The following is a 19,269-nucleotide window of genomic DNA, read 5'->3' as shown; positions in this document are numbered from 1 at the left end:
TTAAATAAGCTCACATTTTTATGAAACTTAGAAAACCACTCTTCTTCTCTTTTTTTTTTTTTTTTTTTTTTTTTTTTTGCGGTACGCGGGCCTCTCACTGCCGTGGCCCCTCCCGTTGTGGAGCACAGGCTCCGGACGCGCAGGCTCAGCGGCCATGGCCCACGGACCCAGCCGCTCCGCGGCATGTGGGATCCTCCCGGACCGGGGCACGAACCCGTGTCCCCTGCATCGGCAGGCAGACTCCCAACCACTGCGCCACCAGGGAAGCCCTTCTTCTCTTTTTGAACATTTAGAATCTAGTCCTTTATCCCCAAGTTTGCATTGAGAACAACACGTTATGCTGAGTATAAGTCATTGTGTTTTCAAGGGAAGAGTGTTACTTCATGTTCTGTTTCCTTCCTAGAAAGCTCTACCTTCCTAACTAATGGCTGTTTTCTCCTGGGGGCTGAAGGAGGCCATAAAATCCAGGTCCCTCCTGCCCCTCTGGGCGGCAAAACCCATCCCTTCGCACCTGGCTGGCGAGATTCATTCCAGGGAGACAGCCATGTGCTATCTGGTGCTTGACAGAGCTCAGAGGCACAGACACACAGAACCAGGGCCGGCTGGGCTGGGAGGGGCAGAATCCACGGCTCAAAACTACTGTCCTTCATGCCGCCAGTCCCTTTCTTTTCTTCACTTCACCGGGACACCCTGCAACCACTAAAACCGCGGACACTTCCTGGGTCGCTGTGTCCTTGGTGAAGGCTGTTTTGGGAGCTGGGAGGTCGTGGGGACCAGGAAACGTACACAATCCCCACCCCCTCCTCACTTATTCCATAAACTCAGGTAGTCTGATTAGCTGATTCCAGATCACCTCTGAGAATTAAGGCGTCACCCGTATTTCAACAGGAGACCAGGGACCCATCACATGCTGACGGACAGCAGTGACAGCCTCAGCCACAGGTACAGAGATCTCCAGCCACCGACCACACAGAGCAGCACGCAGATTTCTGCTCAGCCCCCATCCGCTCCCCTCTCCCCAAGTCGCAGGTGTCTGTCTGCAAACCGCGCTCAGCGATGTGTAAAGACTGCCACGGCGTCCCCGGGGCTCGGCCCCAGGCCTGCTTGTGTGAAGGAACGGCCAGGCCTCACCGTCTGTCTCCAGGGCTTGGGTAAAAGGCAGTTTAAAAAACACAGAGCTCATGAAGCGCAGGTGCCCGTGCCTGTGTGCTCGGCGCTGTGTCATTTTCGCGAGTGCTGCTGGGAAGCACCCCACGAGGAACGAGGCAGCTCCCCGGCTCACCCCAGCCCGGAGCCCTGCAAGGAGCCACCTGCAGACGCAGCTCCTCCAAGGCTCCGCCAGCCTGAGCCCCGGTCTGCCCGGTCTGCCCTCGACCCCGCAGTTCGCGGGGGGATCGTGTAGCGCCCCCAAGTTCAACGCCCCAACGGGGTGCCACGTCACGCGGAAGACACCCGCCCCGCGGCACAGCCCCGAAATCCCTGGGGGACCCTGCCCTCCCCCTCACCCAGCTCCACCGCCCGAATCGACTGCCCACATCCAGCCACGAGGGCCTCCTCCCAGCCTCCGCACCACCCCCATCTCGGTCCCCTTGGGGCCTCGGCACCCGCCACTGCCCTGGCCTGCAACACACGTCCCGCAGTCCTAAACGTGAACTGCCTGCCCCGTTGCAAACCTGGACAGAGACCCCAGAGTTCTGCCCTGACCCCAACCAGAATGTTCCCCGGCCCAGACCTGGAGAGCCCAGCAACACACCCCAAACAAAGAGGACAATCCGTCCTTTAACCTTGTTCACGTCTGCAAAATAACTGCTCAGTTATAAAACATGTTAGTAAGCCTGTGCGCTGACACGGTGACAATCGACGAAGACTTCGTCCCCAAGTGCATCAACGTTATTTTAAACGTGAGAGGCCCTTAAATCGCACTGCGAGGCCCCTGCCCGCCCTGCCAGCGCTGAAGCGTCGCTCCTCCTGCCACAAACCCACAGGATTTTAGGTGAAAGCACGTTTGATTTGGTGTTACTTCAGCGTCGGGAGGTGGCAGAGCTGGAATGAAGGCATCCCGCCCCGTCTGACCTGCCCCCTCTCCTGTCACCCGCGTGGACGGCCGGAGCGCCGTGCTGCCCTTCGGGCGCCCCTCACAGGCCAACGAGCGGCACCTGCCTCGCTGACCTCAGCAGATGAGCCCCCCCAGCCGGGTGAAGGGCCAGGCCAGAGGGGCCCTGAGGACGGCCAAGGCCACGGCTCAGCTGGCGTCCGGGGCACAGGCCAAACCGGGATGTAAGGCGGAGGCCCAGCACGTGCGTTCTACACAGACCCAAACCACAGGGCTGCGAACGCACTCCCACATGCACGCTTGCACACACACCTGCACACAATCACATGCAGGCACACACACACTCATCCACAGGCATGGGTGTTCTCACACCCACGTGTGCACATAAGTGTATGTGCACACTCACAGACATGCGTGCTCACACTCGTGCACATACACACTCACACGTGTGCACGTACACACACGCAAAGCTGGGTCTGCCCGGGCCTTCCATCCTTCGACTTCATTAGCTCTAAGCCCCGGGGATGTACCTTTCTCTCTCCATCCCTCCTCCCGTGGCACAGGCATACACGTCCAGAGTGTCTCCTCCTGAGCGCGGCTTACAGGTGTTCAGGGCAGAGATCCTCCCAGGGGTTTGATTAACCTTTCACTGGCAACAAGCTCATTAGGAAATAAATTTCCTCGCTAATACTGTGAGCCAAATGTCAGGATTTAAATATCACCCAGGCCAAAGTTATACTTCAAATATTAATGCCCGAGGATTTAAGAACATTAGCGGTTCCTCCTGTTTCCCCAACGTAAATGGACTCAAAGGTAACGTAATTAGAACATTTCAGAGCGTGGCTAACTCCTGGGCCACGGGAGCCCTGCCAGCTTCCGTGTTCTCGTTCTTGGAAACATGATCATTAGGCCAACGGCAACCACCAGCCGCAGCGGCGAGAATGCGTCCGCCGCCTATGATGAATTCATCAGCAAAGGAAGTGCCAACGGAACAGGGTCTTTGGACAGTTTCTGGCAATGACGGTGAGGGGGCCTGGGGGAGAAGAGGCGCCACTTCACCCTTCCCCTGACACTGCCCCTTAGCTGGCCGCCGCCTCTGCCATCAGGATGCCGCTTGCCGTCCTGTTCACAGGACTGTGGGGAGGCGGGGATGCCCTTCTGCAGTACCGGCAGCGGGGCATCTGGAAGCACCCTGCTGGGTCCTGGGAGACCCTCGAGGCGCTGGCCAGCCCTGAGGGCTCGCAGAAAGGCAGGCGGTAAGGCCAACGCTGGGAACGCCCCAGAGACAGACCTACCCTCCCCCGGATGAGCATCTCCACACCGTTGGGAGACCCTCGAGGCGCTGGCCAGCCCTGAGGGCTCGCAGGAAGGCAGGCGGTAAGGCCAAACGCTGGGAACGCCCCAGAGACAGACCTGCCCTCCCCCGGATGAGCATCTCCACACCGTCCCGACCCCAGGTTCAGCCTGGGTCATTCTCTATCACCCTTGCGGCCATGGGCCCCGCGTGAAACAAAGCTCTCATCAGCCCTCAGTCTGCCTCTCTTCTGGGTCGCAGCTCTGCAAGTTCTTAGAATCCAGAGTTACAAAAAAAAAGACCACGTTCCCTCTCCCGGTGCCCGAGGTTTCAGAGCTCACACCTGGGCCTTGAGGGGCGGGGCAGCCCCCTCCGCACTACGTGGATCTCCATGGTCGGTCCCTGTCAGGGGCGCCCGCCCCTTCCCACCCTCCTTGACAGCTTCACCTACTCCTAGCACCTCCACACCCTCACACAGCCACCCCCACCAAGAGGGGGACATCGAGGGTGGCAAAGCATTCCAGAGACGGCACCCAGATCCTCAGAGCGGCCGCCCTGTGTCTGAGTGTCCCGGGTACCTACCCGATCCTGTCGACCAGGTCCCAGAGCACATTGGGGGTGGGCACCAGCGGGGAGCCGTCGTAGAGGACCACGGCCGCCCCCGTGGCGAGAGCAGACACCATCCAGTTCCACATCATCCAGCCGACCTGGAGCAGACAGAAGGGAACACGTGTCAACCCAGCACCGGGCCAGCTCCCCTCGGCCCCGTCACGCAGCCTCTCACATCCCTAGAAAACCACCCGACGCTGAGCCAAAGTAGCCAAGCACTGCCCGGCCCAAATGCACAACGCTCTGCCCCAGCAATTCCCCGTCAACAGTTTACGGTCAGGGGCTTCCCTGGTGGCGCAGAGGTTAACAATCCGCCTGCCGATGCAGGGGACACGGGTTCGAGCCCTGGCCTGGGAGGATCCCACATACCGCGGAGCAGCTAAGCCCGTGCGCCACAACTACTGAGCCCGTGTGCCACAGCTACTGAGCCCGCGTGCCACAACTACTGAAGCCCGCACGCCTAGAGCCCCTGCTTCGCAACAAGAGAAGCCACCGTAATGAGAAGCCCACGCGTCACAGCAAAGAGTAGCCCCCACTCGCAGCAACTAGAGAAAGCCCGCACGCAGCAACAAAGACCCAATGAAGCCAAAATAAAAATAAAAATTAAGAGAGTTTATGGCGGGGATCAACGCACACGTGTGCACTAAGACATGTAGGAGAATGTTTCCTGCAGCCTCACTGGTGACAACAAGGGACTGAAGGCAACAGAGATGCCCGTTGCGTGGTCACGTGGTGCACACATGCAGGGAACCCTGGGCGCTGCAGCAGGCGACCCAGGTCGGACGTGGGAAACAGCGCCTGGCACCCAGCCAGCACTCAGGAGTCAGCCACTGTGCAGCCATCAAAAAGAACGAGGCCTGGCTCTGTGCAGAACAGTCTCGAAGACAGACCGTAAAGTGGCAGAGCCAGCCCGGCAGAGGGTGTGCAGCGCCCCATTCGTATACAGAACCCCCAGCCCCACCCCTGGGCCTGCAAAGGGGCCCGAGGGGCAGGGGAGTGAGCAGGGCGGACGTGGCTGCCTCTGGGCCCTGGAAGACGCCAACCTCTCACCAAGTTCCCAGGTGCTGCATGAAATGCTTACCACGTGTAAGGAGAGCATTTTTTTTTTAATTAAAAAAATTTTCACAGCCAAAGAGTGTGCTCATAGCCCCACTGACAATGGCACTCCCACCCACGCTGGGAGAATTTGTAGGCGATTCCGGCCTAAAGCAATATAGCGACAGAACAAGGAAGCAGGAACCTCTGTCCAGAGGGCAGAACAACCCAATTCTACCCCGTAAGCAACGAGGGCAGGATGCCCATCCATGAGCCTGGAGCAGACGCGGCCCAGTGTCCCGGGTCACCTGGCATCCCCAGGTCAGAATCCCGCCATCGGGGACCAGGCGGCCACGTGAGGTGGCACCCAAGTGGCAGTTAAGAATCCCCAGACAGTTCACAACAGTGTGAGTGACGCGGGTAAGAGCACGATGACCAACCTATGCTCCCCCTTTGGCACCATGGAAACGGCAAAGGGAACCAGGGGTCACACGAGAACCTCCATTTAGTTGAGTTGCCTTTTTTTTTTTTTTTAAGGGTTTTAACATCCTAAGTTGAGTTTCTTCTAATAAGGAATCTTTTTTACTTTTCTTTTTTTTTTGGCCTCATAGCACGGCTTGCGGGATCTTAGTTCCCCAACCAGGGATTGAACCCGGGCCCTCGGCAGTGAAGCTGTGGAGTCCTAACCACTGGACCGCCGGGGAGTTCCCAAGGAATTACTGTAATAGGCAGCACTGCATCCTGGCCACCTCACTGTCCAGCTGTTAAAGTGAGTCAGCAGGTGACAGCACAGGCCTGGCTGGGGCCGGCTAGGGGCACCCGAGGCTGCTGCTGGCACCTGGCATCCTCCACCGAAAAATGCAACAGCCCCATCCTTCATGGGCAGGATGCTTCCCAGAAAAGTGAACTGCTTTTGAGAGAATTGCTCTGGATCCTTGAGTCCTTCCATTGTCCCCTCACTGTGTCCCAGGGAGGCAGCTGAGTTGGAGGTCAGCATAGCTGTGGCTTCCCCCGGGGGGTGGGGTTCTGCAACTCAAAACGCTGCTCCATTAACACCCCAGGGCTGGGCTTCCTGTCTGAAAGGGCCGGAGCCTGGCAGAGCCTGGCGGGGACCCAGCACTACTCACTGTTCACGATGGGGGAGGGGGATGGAAGGAAAGCCTGCAGCTGAAAGAAACCCAAATTATTTGGCCCAAAGCCCTGGATTTACGGCTGGACACACAGGGCGACCTGCCCCTGGTCGCACGTCAGCGCTCCCTCCTGTGTCTGCGTCGGGTCCTGGGGCTCTGGCCCCAGAGAAGCAGCAGGGCCTGGGCCTTGACCTCCCAGGTTAGGAAGATGCCTCAGCGTTCTGCTTCCTTGAGAACTCAGACCGGAAATGGGAGCCAAATCACTCTGGAGCCCCTGGATATTTGCGGTCTTGGACAAAGCTGATTTTGAGTTTTCTTCCCTTGGGACAAACAGCACTTCCTTCGGCTTGTTAACCTTTCACCTTCCAGGGTTCAGCAGCGTCGGGAACAGCTCCAGCGCCTTGAGCTCAAGCTCTGGTTTGATGACGCCCGCTCCACACTAACCCACGGGAAGGGCTGGAAGCAGGACCACCTCCATCCTGGGGGCAGGACTGCGGGCCTCCCGCGGGCACTGCAGTACAGCAGCGGCTCTCGGCTGCACGCGCGGCCACCTGCAGGCCCCGCCTGGTCTCACGCCTGGATCCCCAGCCATGGAAGTAACTGCTCGAGCCACCCTGCATGCCCTTCCTCTGGCTGCTGTAAACAACGGGCACAAACCCATTGGTCTAAATGTACTGTCTGAGAGTCCTGAAGGTCGGGTGTCCAAACTCAGGTGTCAGCAGGGCTGGGAGTTCCTTCTGGAGGCTCCAGGGGAGGGTCTTTCTTTGCCTTTTCCAGCTTCAAGGGGCCCCCGCGCTCCTTGGCTCATGGACCCACCGTGCTCTGGCCTCTGCTCTGTCGTCCACCCCCTCTGGCTCCACCCCTCCTGCCTCCCTCTTGTAAGGACCCTGGTGATCACCCTGGGCCCCGGACAACGCAGGACACTCTCCCGGTCTCCGGAGCTGCAGCCGAATCACATCTGCAGAGCCCCTTTGCCGCATCAGGTGACACGCACAGGCTCCGGGAGTGAGGACATGGGCACCTTTGGGGCCGTTATTCTGCCTCTCAGCGTGCCACGCCACGGCCTTCCAGTAAATTCCTTTTCCGCCTCAACTGGTCAGAGTCCCTTTACTATAGCACACGACTAAGAACTGACCGTCCTCGTGGCATCTCTGGTAAGTTCCTGTCCCCCAGGTTGAGCCACAGATTTCCGTCACGTGACACTCATCCCCACCTCTGCAGGCTCAAGAGACTGAATTAACAGTCTCCTCGGTTTCTCTAGATTTCCCCAGGGCTCCAGGGCTCCCAGCGGCAACCGAGGTCAACACAGGGGGACGGGCCAGCCTGGTGCTCGACCTTGCTGCCGAGATTCAAGTGGGCAGCCACCGGGAGGGAGAGAAAGAGAGCAAGAGCGAAGGATCCCGCAGGAGGGGCTGCTCGCACGCGGCCCGGGGTCTGGCGCACGTGGCCTGGGGTCTGGCGCACGCTGCCTGCGGCTCAAGCTGCGCTTCTGGCTCCTGACGTGTGCAAAGGTGGAGAGGCAAAAAGAAGAGTAAAGATAAAGTCCTCTCTACCTGAATGAACCAAAGCCCGTCCTGGGAGCGGCGCGGAGGAGGGGGAGGGCACCCGTCTCAGCACAGCACCCGCACTCACCGTGGTGTAATACAGGATGATGTCACTGCTGGTCATGTTGCCGTGAAGAATGTGCTCCTTCAGGTGCTGGATGAGGGTCCCCTGGGGAGAAGCGGGGGATTTCCGCGTGAACCAGGCTGCTTCCTCCAAGGGCACAGAGGCACGCGCAGCCCAGACACTTGGCCCTGGGGCAGGAGAGGTCAAGGAAGAGGCAGAGCTCTGAGCACCCTCACCATGACGAGCAGTGCTCCCGTCCCTCTGCCACCTGACCCCTAAGACTCGCTGGGGACACGAGAAGAAACCCTGACCTGACCCTGCCGGCCTGCAGGCTCTGGGCGCCAGGTGATCAGGAGCACAGGGGACCCACCAACCTCAGGCAGAGAGAAGTGAAGATCACGGAGCGGAGAGTCACGAAGATGAAGGTAAAAGGCTGGGTGCACGGACACTTGCCCCCCTCCAGACCAGGGCACTACAGGCCAGCCTTGCTCCCTCGTGGTGGACGGGGAAGACTGGATGCCTGAGCAGGACTGTCCCCGGGGTGCACAGCCGCCGCTGGGTCTGCAGCTCCGAGAGCCTCGGATCAGAGCTCAGGGACTCCTTGGCCGAGGGGTAGCTCAAGACCCTGCTTTCAGCTCAAACGCCCAGCCAGACCCCTCTCTCCCAACCCCGACATGTGATCTATTACTTTTTATTTTAATGTTCACAGGGCAGTATATTCGCTTGGACCGAAACTCGAAAGCATACACCATGACAAGCCCCCCGTCCCCTTCTGCAACCAGTAACCGTATACGTTTCCCGTGTACATTTCCAGGTATGTTTCTTGCCTGTCTGCATGTATTTATTTATGCTGGTTTTTTATTTGGACGCACTGTCCTGCAGTTTGCTTTTTCCATTTATCAATACAGGGAGTTTCCCTCATGGTTTTTCGTACAGCCGTATAAGTATTCCACTGCCCAGACCCCACTTGTTCCAAATGACTCTGTGTCGCTTGTGGCTCACAGGGAGGACAGGAAGCTTCCCAGCCCCAAGCACAATGCAGAGAGCAGAGCAAGGGGACCCTGAACCAGCTGTTTCATCTCTCAGTTTTCCCATCCTTTCAATGGATCTCACACAAGATCCTAAGGCTAGATGAGGGACGCGGCCCCTCCGAAGCCCCTGAAAAGGCCAACCACTGCGCTCAGTCTGGCCACAGACGGGAGCCGCCAGCTGACGGCAACGGTGGCCCTGGTTGTTTAGGGACTATCGGGACCCACGTATTAAAACCAGCCTTGATGACCCTCATTGTACCCAAGGGAAATAAAAAACAAGCCAGGGCTTCCCTGGTGGCGCAGTGGTGAGAGTCCGCCTGCCAATGCAGGGGACACAGGTTCTTGCCCCGGTCGGGAAAGATCCCACATGCTGTGGAGCGGCTGGGCCCGTGAGCCATGGCCGCTAAGCCTGCGCGTCCGGAGCCTGTGCTCCACAACGGGAGAGGCCACTATGGTGAGAGGCCTGCGTCCCGCAAAAAAAAAAAAAAAAAAAAAAAAAAAAAAAAAAAAAACAAAAAAACCACAAGCCAGTAGGAGGAGATGATCCCTTTCAAAGCTCAACAGAAACAATCCTACCTAACAAATTCTCTAACTCAAGAGCCAGCACTCCTATTCCCGAGTCTGTCCTGGATGGCACCCCGTCACCAGGCCCGCAGTGGGGACGCCTGCCCTGGGGACGGACCACACAGGGGTCGGAGAGACAGCGTTAGAAAGGCTGCTGGGAGGGAGAGCCCGTTCTGAGGGTCCCCCGAGGCCACCCTGGGTCTGCACATGGGAGCCAAGAGCCCGGTGGCTTCACCGTGCGTGCACTGCAGGGTCAGGGACAGCACACCCGCGCCCACCCAGGACAGTCACAGGCTTCCTAGGGAAGGCGGGCGACCACGTGGGGACAACAAACATTTCAGGAACCCTTTCGATGAACGCTAAGTGCTCACGTGGCAAGTCCACAGAAAGAACTGGGAGCTCCTGGGTTATAGGAACCCGTGGCAGATGCCCATCGATTTCCCTTTTCACTTAGACTGGCCTTTCAAGGGCACCTTCGCCCGTACGGTCTGCCTCTACGAGCCCGGCCTATTCGTAACCTGCCATGTGCTCACCTGCTCGGCAACCTCACTCTCTCGACGGCACAGAGCCCTCCTTTGCTTCTCTCTGTGTGAACCTTAACGAGTCGCGTCCACAGCTCGTCCCTTAATTTCTAAATATCTATGGCAAGTCTGAATGCTTTCCCTGAGCGTCAGGAAGTGTAAGCAGCGTGGTTTCTGAATCTCAAGCAAGAAGAGTAATTTAAAAGAAGGAAGAGGGAAGCTGTTTTCTGGGCTCTTTTGTGGGCTTAGAAAGCACAAAACAGCAAACGGGGATCACAACGTCCCAACCCAACCCTGACCCTGCTGCCAGCCCCAGGGGCACTGTCGGCGGTCCCACCGCGCTGTTTTCAAGTTTCCGCTCGAGATAACGCTTGAAAACAGGCAAGATGTTAGTCACTTCTCTGGAGATGCAAGAGCCCAGCGAAGCCAGAAGTAATATAATTTTTCCTGACTTTTCCATATTCTAAATATACCAAGCACAATGATTTTATGAGCAAACTACATTTCAACTGATACATTTTTATGTTCCACTCCTAAAGAAGGGACATTCGCTAGGCAAAGAGCACTGAGAATAGAAGTACAGTCGGGGACGGCAGGCTTTCCTAAAATGTGCTGTTTTCCCACACACACACCCCGCAACGCCCTCGCCTGCCAGGCTTCTAAAAACACTCATCTCTGTGGCCGGATATCGGGCCTCCGACCAGGCACACCAGGGGTCCCCCTCCAGGCAAAACGCGATGCCAGCAGCTACAGCTTAGGCTCTGAACACGCCCGACTCGGTGTGATGAAACCGGCTGGTAAGCAACAAGCACCCGCTGCTACAAGGAGGCCACTCGGCTCGGTCCGCGCTGCTTCCAGAAATCAAGGCTTTGGCCCCCGATGTCCCCTCCCTCCCACTCCGTGGTTCCTGAGAAGTCACCCACTGTCTGTGAACAGGCTCGTGTGTATCTGGCGGTTATCATTCCTAACCTGCCATCGGATCTTCCTTGGATGCAAATCCAGGTGATGACAAAGTTGTGTTAACCTCTTTCCACGTTCTCATGAGAACACTGTGGAAAGAGCTGTATTAAGGCGTTAGAGTGATTCTACGGCAGGGGTTCAAACAGCTTCTAGATGTTCTAGCAGAGAACAGCTGTAAAAGCTGAATGAGCTGGAATAAGAGAATTTTGTATTTCATGTTCAAATACCACCGTCTGACCAAGCACTATAGCTAGAAGGCTCTTAGACAACGTGAGGTTTCTCCACTCAGATAATCCTCGGGCCTCCAAGAGGGGAGGAGGTTAAAACGAGGCCGATAGGGTGGGCGCTCGTCCACCGCGATGGATGTCCTTACGAAGAGAGGAAAATTAGACCCCAAAGAGACGCCGGGAATGTGCGTGCAGAGAGGAAAGAGCGCGTGAGGACAGAGCAAGAAGGCAGCCCCCTGCGAGCCGACGACAGAGGCTCGGAGGGAACCAACCCTGCCCACACCCCGGTCTTGGACACCCAGCCTCCAGAGCCGCAAGGAAGTAAATCTTCGTTGTTTAAGAACCCCCTCAGCCCGTGCTCTTTTGCTACGGCAGCCCGAGCTGACTCACACAGCACGGTAAGTCCTCCCTCAGTTAACCGCACTTTATAACATAACCCGGCGGCTTTCAAACTTTTTGACCCCAGCCCACGGTCAGACAGAAGTTTGGCGACGCTGCCTGGCACGTGCACCGTCCGTACCCACGCTTACGTGACGGCTTTGAGAAAACACACCAACACTTCTTAGGACCCTTGATGAGCTGATATCTTCTCTTCTCACCTAACCTGTTTCCTTCTGTTTAAAATGCCGGCAGATGGTCAAAAAACACATGAAAAGATGTTCACCATCACTAATTAGAGAAATGCAAATCAAAACTACAATGAGGTATCAGCTCACATGGTCATAATGGCGATCACCACAATCTACAAACAATAAATGCTGGAGAGGGTGTGGAGAAAAGGGGAACCCTCTTGCACTGTTGGTGGGAATGTAAACTGATACAGCCACTGTGGAGAACAGTATGGACGTTCCTTAAAAAACTAAAAATAGAACTACCATATGACCCAGCAATCCCACTCCTGGGCATATACCCAGCGAAAACCATAATTCAAAAAGACACATGCACCCCAATGTTCACTGCAGCACTATTTACAATAGCCAGGACATGGAAGCAACCTAAATGCCCATCGACAGAGGAATGGATAAAGAAGATGTGGTACATATATACAATGGAATATTACTAGGCCATAAAAAGGAACGAAATTAGGTCATTTGTAGAGACGTGGATGGACCTAGAGACTGTTATACAGAGCGAAGTGAGGCACAAAGAGAAAAACAAACATCGTATATTAACGCACAAATCTAGAAAAATGGTACAGATGATCTTGTTCGCAAAGCAGAAATAGAGACACAGACACAGAGAACAAACGTATGGACGCCAAGGGGGAAAAGGGGGCGGCGGGGGGAGGAATTGGGAGACTGGGACTGACACACATACACTATTGATACTATGTATAAAATAGATAACTGATGAGAACCTACTGTAGAGCACAGGGAACTCTACTCAGTGCACTGTGGTGACCTAAATGGGAAGGAAATCCAAAAGAGAAGGGATATATGTATCACTGATTTACTTTGCCGTACAGCAGAAACTAACACAACATTGTAAAGCAATTCTACTCCAAGAAAAATTAATTTAAAAATAAATAAATAAAATAAAATGCGGGCAGGGCCCATCTGTCGGACTCACAATACCCTAAGGGGTCATGACGTACAGCATGACTGTCACCAGCTCGCCCGGCGCAGGCCTTGCCCTGGTGGGCTGTGGAGTCCCGGGACCCCGTGGCGACGGGGCCACGGCAGCTGGGGCAGCAGCCCCCCACCGCCCGGCTCGAGGCCGGATCTGGGCGCAGCACCCACCTGGAGAGCGGGGATGGGGTGCCGCCCTAGCCAGCAGGAAGCCCCCAGGCAGGGACGGGGTGCAGACCTACCCCGGCCGAGTGCACCATGCACTTGGGCGCTCCGGTCGTGCCTGACGAAAACATGATGAAGAGCGGGTGGCTGAAGGGCAGCTGCTCGAACTCCAGCTGGGGGGCTTGCGCACCTTGCCCAGTGGCCAGGAAGTCCTCCAGGAACACGCTGTGGGCAAAAAGGCGCAGGAGACAAACGGTGAAGGTTCTAGAACGCCTGGCGGGGCGGGGGTGCGGAAATCTGTCGAGTCCTCCCGTTCACCCCCCTCCACGTCTACCTGGGTGACGACCTAGATTCCAGGGACCTGCCTTGTCTGGAAGCTTCCCAAGAGAGAAGGGAGAAGTCGGGGCTCAAGGATTCATGCTAATTGAATAAAAAGTAACTGAGTGAAAATTTCCGGTTGCTTTTTTCTTTTTCTTAATATTTATTTACTTATTTTGGCTGCTCTGGGTCTTAGTCGCGGCAGGCATGCGGGATCTAGTTCCCGACCAGGAGTCAAACCTGGGCCCCTGCATTAGGAGCTCGGAGTCTTACCCACTGGACCACCAGGGGAGTCCCAAAAATTTCCGGTTGCTTTATTAGCACCGCTGATGGGGCCAAGGGCTGTCTCTCCAGAGAATCTAAGCGCTTTAATAAACGCTGTGGAGAAGGATCCCTTGCATTTAACACGTTGGCTGCTTGTATGCAAACGGCGGAGGGGCTGTGAAGTGATGCTCAAGTCCTTGGAGCCCAGGCGCACCTCCTGTTTGCTACTAACTGTCTGGTCAGCAGATGCCTGGTTTCCCCAGGTTCCCCAAAGGCAAGCTAGAGCCCAGCGTGTCTGAATCCTTCCCTTTCCCCCCAGGAGAAGGGAGGGCAGGAGGTGCCGGGTTGTAAGCTCTTCTGACACCTGAAGGGCACAGCCAGAAAGTGATGCCAACCTGTGGGGCAACTGTTCTCACTGTTTTCCTGTATCCTGAGGTTTACAATGGCCAGACGCAAGCAGCTGTCCAGGAACAAATACAATGAAGCCCAGCTACCGGCTCCAGCCTAAACAGCCTGCCCTACCCTGCCCCCAGAGCTGCTGTAAAGCGCCACTGCACATCACCAAGAACCGCCGAAGGGGCTGTTTTCTGAGCAGAAACAGGGTAGTGGAAGCCACAAAGCCACCTTGGGAGACAGGTGGTTTCTGTATTTTGAGATCGGCGGAAACATCGATTCCAAAACCCCGGCCCTGTTCCTCCACTGGTTTAGAAGGGAGAAGAAAGGGGAAAAATCGAAACTACTGCTTTGTCAAATGGAACTTTCTTTCAAGGAAGGGGGAGAAGTCAGTTAAACGCGGCCTGCAGCAAACTGCCAAGGAGAATTACTCTGAAATACAAACGGATGCACACGAAAGTGAAGAAGTGTGCTGTCTTGCACGGAAAGGCCCCCTTAAAGATGAGGATGTGGGAGTTCCCTGATGGTCCAGTGGGTAAGACTCCGCACTCCCAATTCAGGGGGCCTGCGTTCGATCCCTGGTCGGGGAGTTAGATCCCGCACGCGTGCCGCGACTGAAAGACCCCAAATGCCTCAACGAAGATCCCACATGCTGCAGCTAAGACCCAGCGCAGCCAAAATGAATAAATAAACACATAAAAATAAATCTTTAAACGAAAGAAAAGATGAGGATGTCTCCCGGGAGAGGTGCGGCCATTTGAAATGGGCACCCCAAATAATTCTGAGCGGTAAACAAGCAGACCCTTCCTCTCCAGAGCTGGTCAGGAAGATTATTCACTGTGGAGCCTTCCAGTCAATGAAAGTCCCATTCCGCCTCCACCTCCCATCCGAATACCATTTACACAAAGGGCCCAATCGAATCGAATGCACCACACAGAGAAAAACGTTTTCTTTCCATTGGTCTATAAATCACAGTAAATAGCGATTCCTTTTGCTGCTTCTTCTAAAAAGGAAAAACCCAAAGGGCAGTCCCCCCACAGACGCGCAGAGGCGCTTTCGGTTTATCTGCGGCACCCAGGAATCAAAGGCTGGAGAGCGCTGGGGGCCTGCTTCCCCGGGCGGTGGGGACCAGGACTGCAGAGCTCTCCGCACTGCCTGAAGCTAAACCAAGTGGTTAATGCTACTTCTGGATGCCCTCACTTTCTATCAATCACCAATAAACACATCCAGAAAAATAAAAGCCGGGCCACCGCGGGGCCAGCAAACCGTCCTGTTTTCCTCCTGGCCTTTGTGCGTACGGCCCCATCAATAAAACCAGGGGAGCTATATTCACGGCAGGGGTGTAATTTATCAAGGTCGGCAGGGTTCCCACAGTCTAGGGGACAGTCCACGCCCCCGGACCTGCCTGTAAGGACCTGCACATCCTGACCCGGATGCTCCAGAGGACACAGCCCACTCTGGCCTGCAGCTGTCACCTGCCCATAATGACGACGTTACTGAGAGCTAACTTCACGCACGCTGCTAAGCCTGCGAGGAAGGTACTGTTATCCCCGTTTCACAGATGGGGAAGACAAGGCACAGAGAGGTTGATCGCTGGCCCAGGGCCACACAGCTGAGACCTGACCCCGAACAGTGTGGCTCGAGACCATGGCTTTAAAGGAACAATCACTCTGCTGCAGCTCCCTTCAGCCTCTGGAACCCTGGTACTGCAGCTGTCCCCAGACCCTGCTCACCTCTCAAGGTCCCTCAGGTGTCACCTCCCCCAGGCCCCACAGAGAAGCAACCACGCCCTCCTCTCACCTCCTGGGCACTCCCTGTCCCCAGTTCAGTGAGCATGGCTGTGTCTACTGGGCCGAGCGGTCACAGCTCCCCCTTCCTGCAGGCGTGTCTTGTCCCCCCAGCTCGACTGTAAACGTGGGGGACAGTACATGAGCTTTAGCCCCCTCAGTGCCCCTGGAGGGCGCCTGCACAGCGCCGCTCAGCCACGCGTCCACCCCGTCTGCCTGAGTAGCAAGGCCTCCTCGCCGCCTCCCTCCCCGCCATGGCACACCCAGGATCCCCACCTGCGGCTCTGCCGCCGCTTCTCATGGGGCCTGGGGCCACTCAGAGACTCCTGCCTGCAGCCCAGACGCGAGGCTAAATGGACAGGTTTACCTGCGTAGGTAAACACGCCCGATCTCAGAACTCGCTCCTCTATGATGGCTTACAGAGAGATGAAAGGTGTATAACAAGAACTTTGGGAAGAATCTCAACTTGGACCAAATCATAATCCATTTTCTTAACTTCTGTTCAGAATTAAGGTGCTCACCATTCTATTCCACGTCAAGGCCTGTGGTCTATCGGCTTATAAATGTCAGAAAAGCAAAGGAAGATGCCGTTAGCAATGGCAACAAAAACTAGGTTGTAAAATGAAAGAAAAACCCCACATATTACGTATGTGTACACCTTTGTGTGGCTGCGCGTGTATACATACATGCATACAAATACACATAAGTATGAACCACGTACACAGAGGTGTACGTGTGTGTGTGCACATACGCACATCCACACACATACGCACCTGTGGATACACATGAGTCACTGTTCAGAACTGCTGTGGCCAATCCAGGGAGCCAGCCTGGCCCCATCCAAGCCCACCACTTCCAAGGGACACGAGACAGGAAGAGTTAGTTAGGATGCCTGGGACAGTCTCTGTTCTGCCACTAAGTTACCACGTGGCCCCAAGGGATTCCCCCTGGGGCCCTCGGGTCCCCATCTACAGAATGACAATTTTTAACTAAGACACCTTGCACCTCTGAAACACTCCAGCCCCAAGTGCAAAGATCCACAGAACCTGCACCCCGGCTGGGGCTCTGAGTGGGTTTCACATGCAACCAGTCATCAGCATACGGCTGGCTTACCTATTTGGAATCTTGGAAATGTCTATCTTCTCTCTGGAGGAAACGTAAGGAATCACCACCACTTTTTTCAGGTCTGCTAGTCCTGAAAGCAGCGGGGAGGAGAAAACACAAGCTTACAGGACACAACATACCTAGCTGCTGATCTTTTTCTTTTTTGCTGAAACGTAACACGACCTAGGACTGAGACTACTCCGTTTTTGCAGGGCTCTTGGGACCCCTGGGGGGGCTCTCGCCCCTGCCCCCTGCCCCCCACGCCAGCCCACGCACCTCTAACGACCTGCTGAAGCTTGTCCACGTGGTCGTGCTCCCTGCCATTGTACACGACGGCCTCCACGGAGAAGATGAGCTTTGGCTGAATCTGAGAAAACCGGTCCAGAACGCCCTAGAGTGGAAGGAAAGAGTCGTCATTGTTCATCCAAAAGGCAAAATCCTCCAGCAGCCAACGGCACGGCTGCATCTCCAGGGAAAGAAAAAGCAGCGTGCGCAGCGTACTAGCCACGTCCCTGCGTCCCCGTCACCCAGAGGCCAAGAGAGACAGCCAAGCAAACAGGACACGCCCCCCGAGACAGGATCATCACTTCAAAGAAAGCATCGGTACAAAGAAACACCGGACTGACTTACAGACATACACTGAGTCTATCAAATGGGAAAACACAGGGTGAGTATCTGCACGACCACAGAGATCCCCCACTTTTCAGCAAGAGCCTCCCAACACAGCTCCTCCGGCATATGTAAGTGAAGACGCCCCTTCCCGGAAGGCAGCTCTGTATGCAAAGTGGTGCCATATTCAGCCCCTCCTTTAATCTTCAGTCAAAGAGGTTCGTGAATCCTCTGAATGATACTTCTTGCCGAGCAAATGTATGAACTCACAAATGTGTACACTCGTAAACAAGCCCCATGAGGAAAAGCAGGCTCTCCACACCCCAGCCGTCTGTCTCTCCACACATGGGATCACCGTCCCGCCAAGCACCCCCCTCCCCCTGAGAGAAGGGGCACCCCCCGTGCACATGCGCAACTTGCTTCGGGAACTGCTGTGAACTGCCGCACGCAGCCTCAGGAGGCACTGATACGACCTGCGTGTGACACCGAGGGTGACGGGTACAGGCCCTCTCGGATGGACTCCCCTCCCGCTCCCCTCTCAGCCTGCCAAGTGCAGACCGTGGTGGAGCCATTTCCATCCACGAGAACAGCACCTGGAAGGCATCACCCACGTGGCGCTCCTGATCCCTCAGTCCAGTGCAGCGGCTCAAGGTCAATGCCCGGGCTACTCCAAAGGCACCAGCAGTGATGCCAGAACCTCCGTGTGAGGACCTGATGGGCAGGGTCTCCACCCTGGCTGCAGGTTAGAGCCACCTGTGGCGTGACGATTAATTAAACTCATTAGGTAACTAATTAACTGGCCTGGAGTGGGCCAGGCACTGCTTCTCAGAGCTCCCAGGAGTCAGCAAAGCACATGCCTAAGACGAGGGGACGCCAGGCCCCTCGGAGGGGTCCTGGCGACAACAGCATCACTCGGGGCCCCAGACCTACTGAACTGGAAGGCCTGGAGGTGGCCCAGCAATCTGTGTTTTCACAAGCGCTTCGGGTGACCCTAATGCACAACAGAATTTGAGACTCTCTGGGCTAAAGATTCAAGGACGGATTCTATTTTCAACGCCGTCCGATTTCAAGACCAGAAGCTGAATTGACAGAGAAGAGCCGCGGGCGGAGAGGGGGAGGAAGCATTTGTTTATCCCACCTACTGTGCCAGGCAACCAATCAGAGTTCTCTCTCCTTGGAACATATAATCTATTGCGGGGGGGGGGGGGGGGGTGGGGGGGGGGGGGGGGGGGAGTAGCAAAGCAATTATAAATGTTTTTGTTTCCAGTTTCTAATTGTTTTCAGTTAACTATACCCATGGTTTAGGTAGCCAGGGAAATGAAAAGGAGGAAGACAAGAAGGGAGGGAGGGAGGACAGGAGGGAGGGAGGAGGGAAAGGAAGGAATTAAAGTCATGAGGAAAAATTAATGATGGACTTGATCAATACAAACAAAATCTTTTTTCCAAAAAGATCAATGAAATAAGCCTCTTGATAAATCTGACCAAGAAGACAGGTATTTCTAGCTAACACTGACATAGTACTTATTACGTATCAGGCACCGTCCTAGGCACTTTACTAATATTCACTCACTTAATGCTCTGACATAGAATTATGATTCCCATATTCCAGATGGATAAACTGAGGCATACAACCATACAAAATCGGAAACCAAACGTTACTACAGAAAGAGGGAATAACAAATGACAAAGCACTGTGTTCAATTTTGTTAATAAACTCATGAAAGCCAGATGAAGTGGGTGATTCCCCAAGAAGATATAAATTTATCAAAAATGATTCAAGAAGCAGCAGAACACCTGAAGAGACAATAACCACGGGAGAAAAAGCAGTCAAAAGTCTACCCCCCATTTTTTTTTCTTTTTTTATTGGCTGTGCTGGGTCTTCATTGCTAAGCACAGGCTCCCTCTAGTTGCGGCGGGCGGGCTTCTCATTGTGGTGGTTTCTCTTGTTGCAGAGCACAGGCTCTAGGTGCTCGGGCTTCAGTAGTTGTGGCACGCGGACTCAGTAGTTGTGGTTCGCGGGCTCTAGAGC

The 19,269-nt window shown here is 55.4% G+C and overlaps 1 protein-coding gene across 5 annotated transcripts in view; it reads right to left on the bottom strand.

Annotated features, from left to right (window-relative positions):
- Positions 1 to 19,269, bottom strand: part of AACS (acetoacetyl-CoA synthetase) — a 51,745-nt gene that overhangs the window by 14,408 nt on the left and 18,068 nt on the right. For all 5 annotated transcript variants that reach the window (XR_004353156.1, XM_032654421.1, XM_032654423.1 and 2 more), the window contains exons 6-10: positions 16,908 to 17,022; positions 16,641 to 16,722; positions 12,843 to 12,990; positions 7,754 to 7,834; positions 3,930 to 4,054 (exon numbers count right to left, since the gene is read on the bottom strand). Coding sequence is in view for 4 of the 5 variants with exons in the window: in XM_032654421.1 (XP_032510312.1) it covers positions 3,930 to 4,054; positions 7,754 to 7,834; positions 12,843 to 12,990; positions 16,641 to 16,722; positions 16,908 to 17,022 (551 nt within the window). In the remaining variant the exon portion in view is untranslated. The remainder of the gene's footprint in view (positions 1 to 3,929; positions 4,055 to 7,753; positions 7,835 to 12,842; positions 12,991 to 16,640; positions 16,723 to 16,907; positions 17,023 to 19,269) is intronic.

The sequence above is a fragment of the Phocoena sinus genome, chromosome 14, assembly GCF_008692025.1.
Source record: "Phocoena sinus isolate mPhoSin1 chromosome 14, mPhoSin1.pri, whole genome shotgun sequence".
In the NCBI taxonomy this organism is placed as follows: Eukaryota; Metazoa; Chordata; class Mammalia; order Artiodactyla; family Phocoenidae; genus Phocoena; species Phocoena sinus.
Note: the sequence above shows the minus strand (reverse complement) of the source record. Positions and strands in the feature narration are given on the sequence as shown.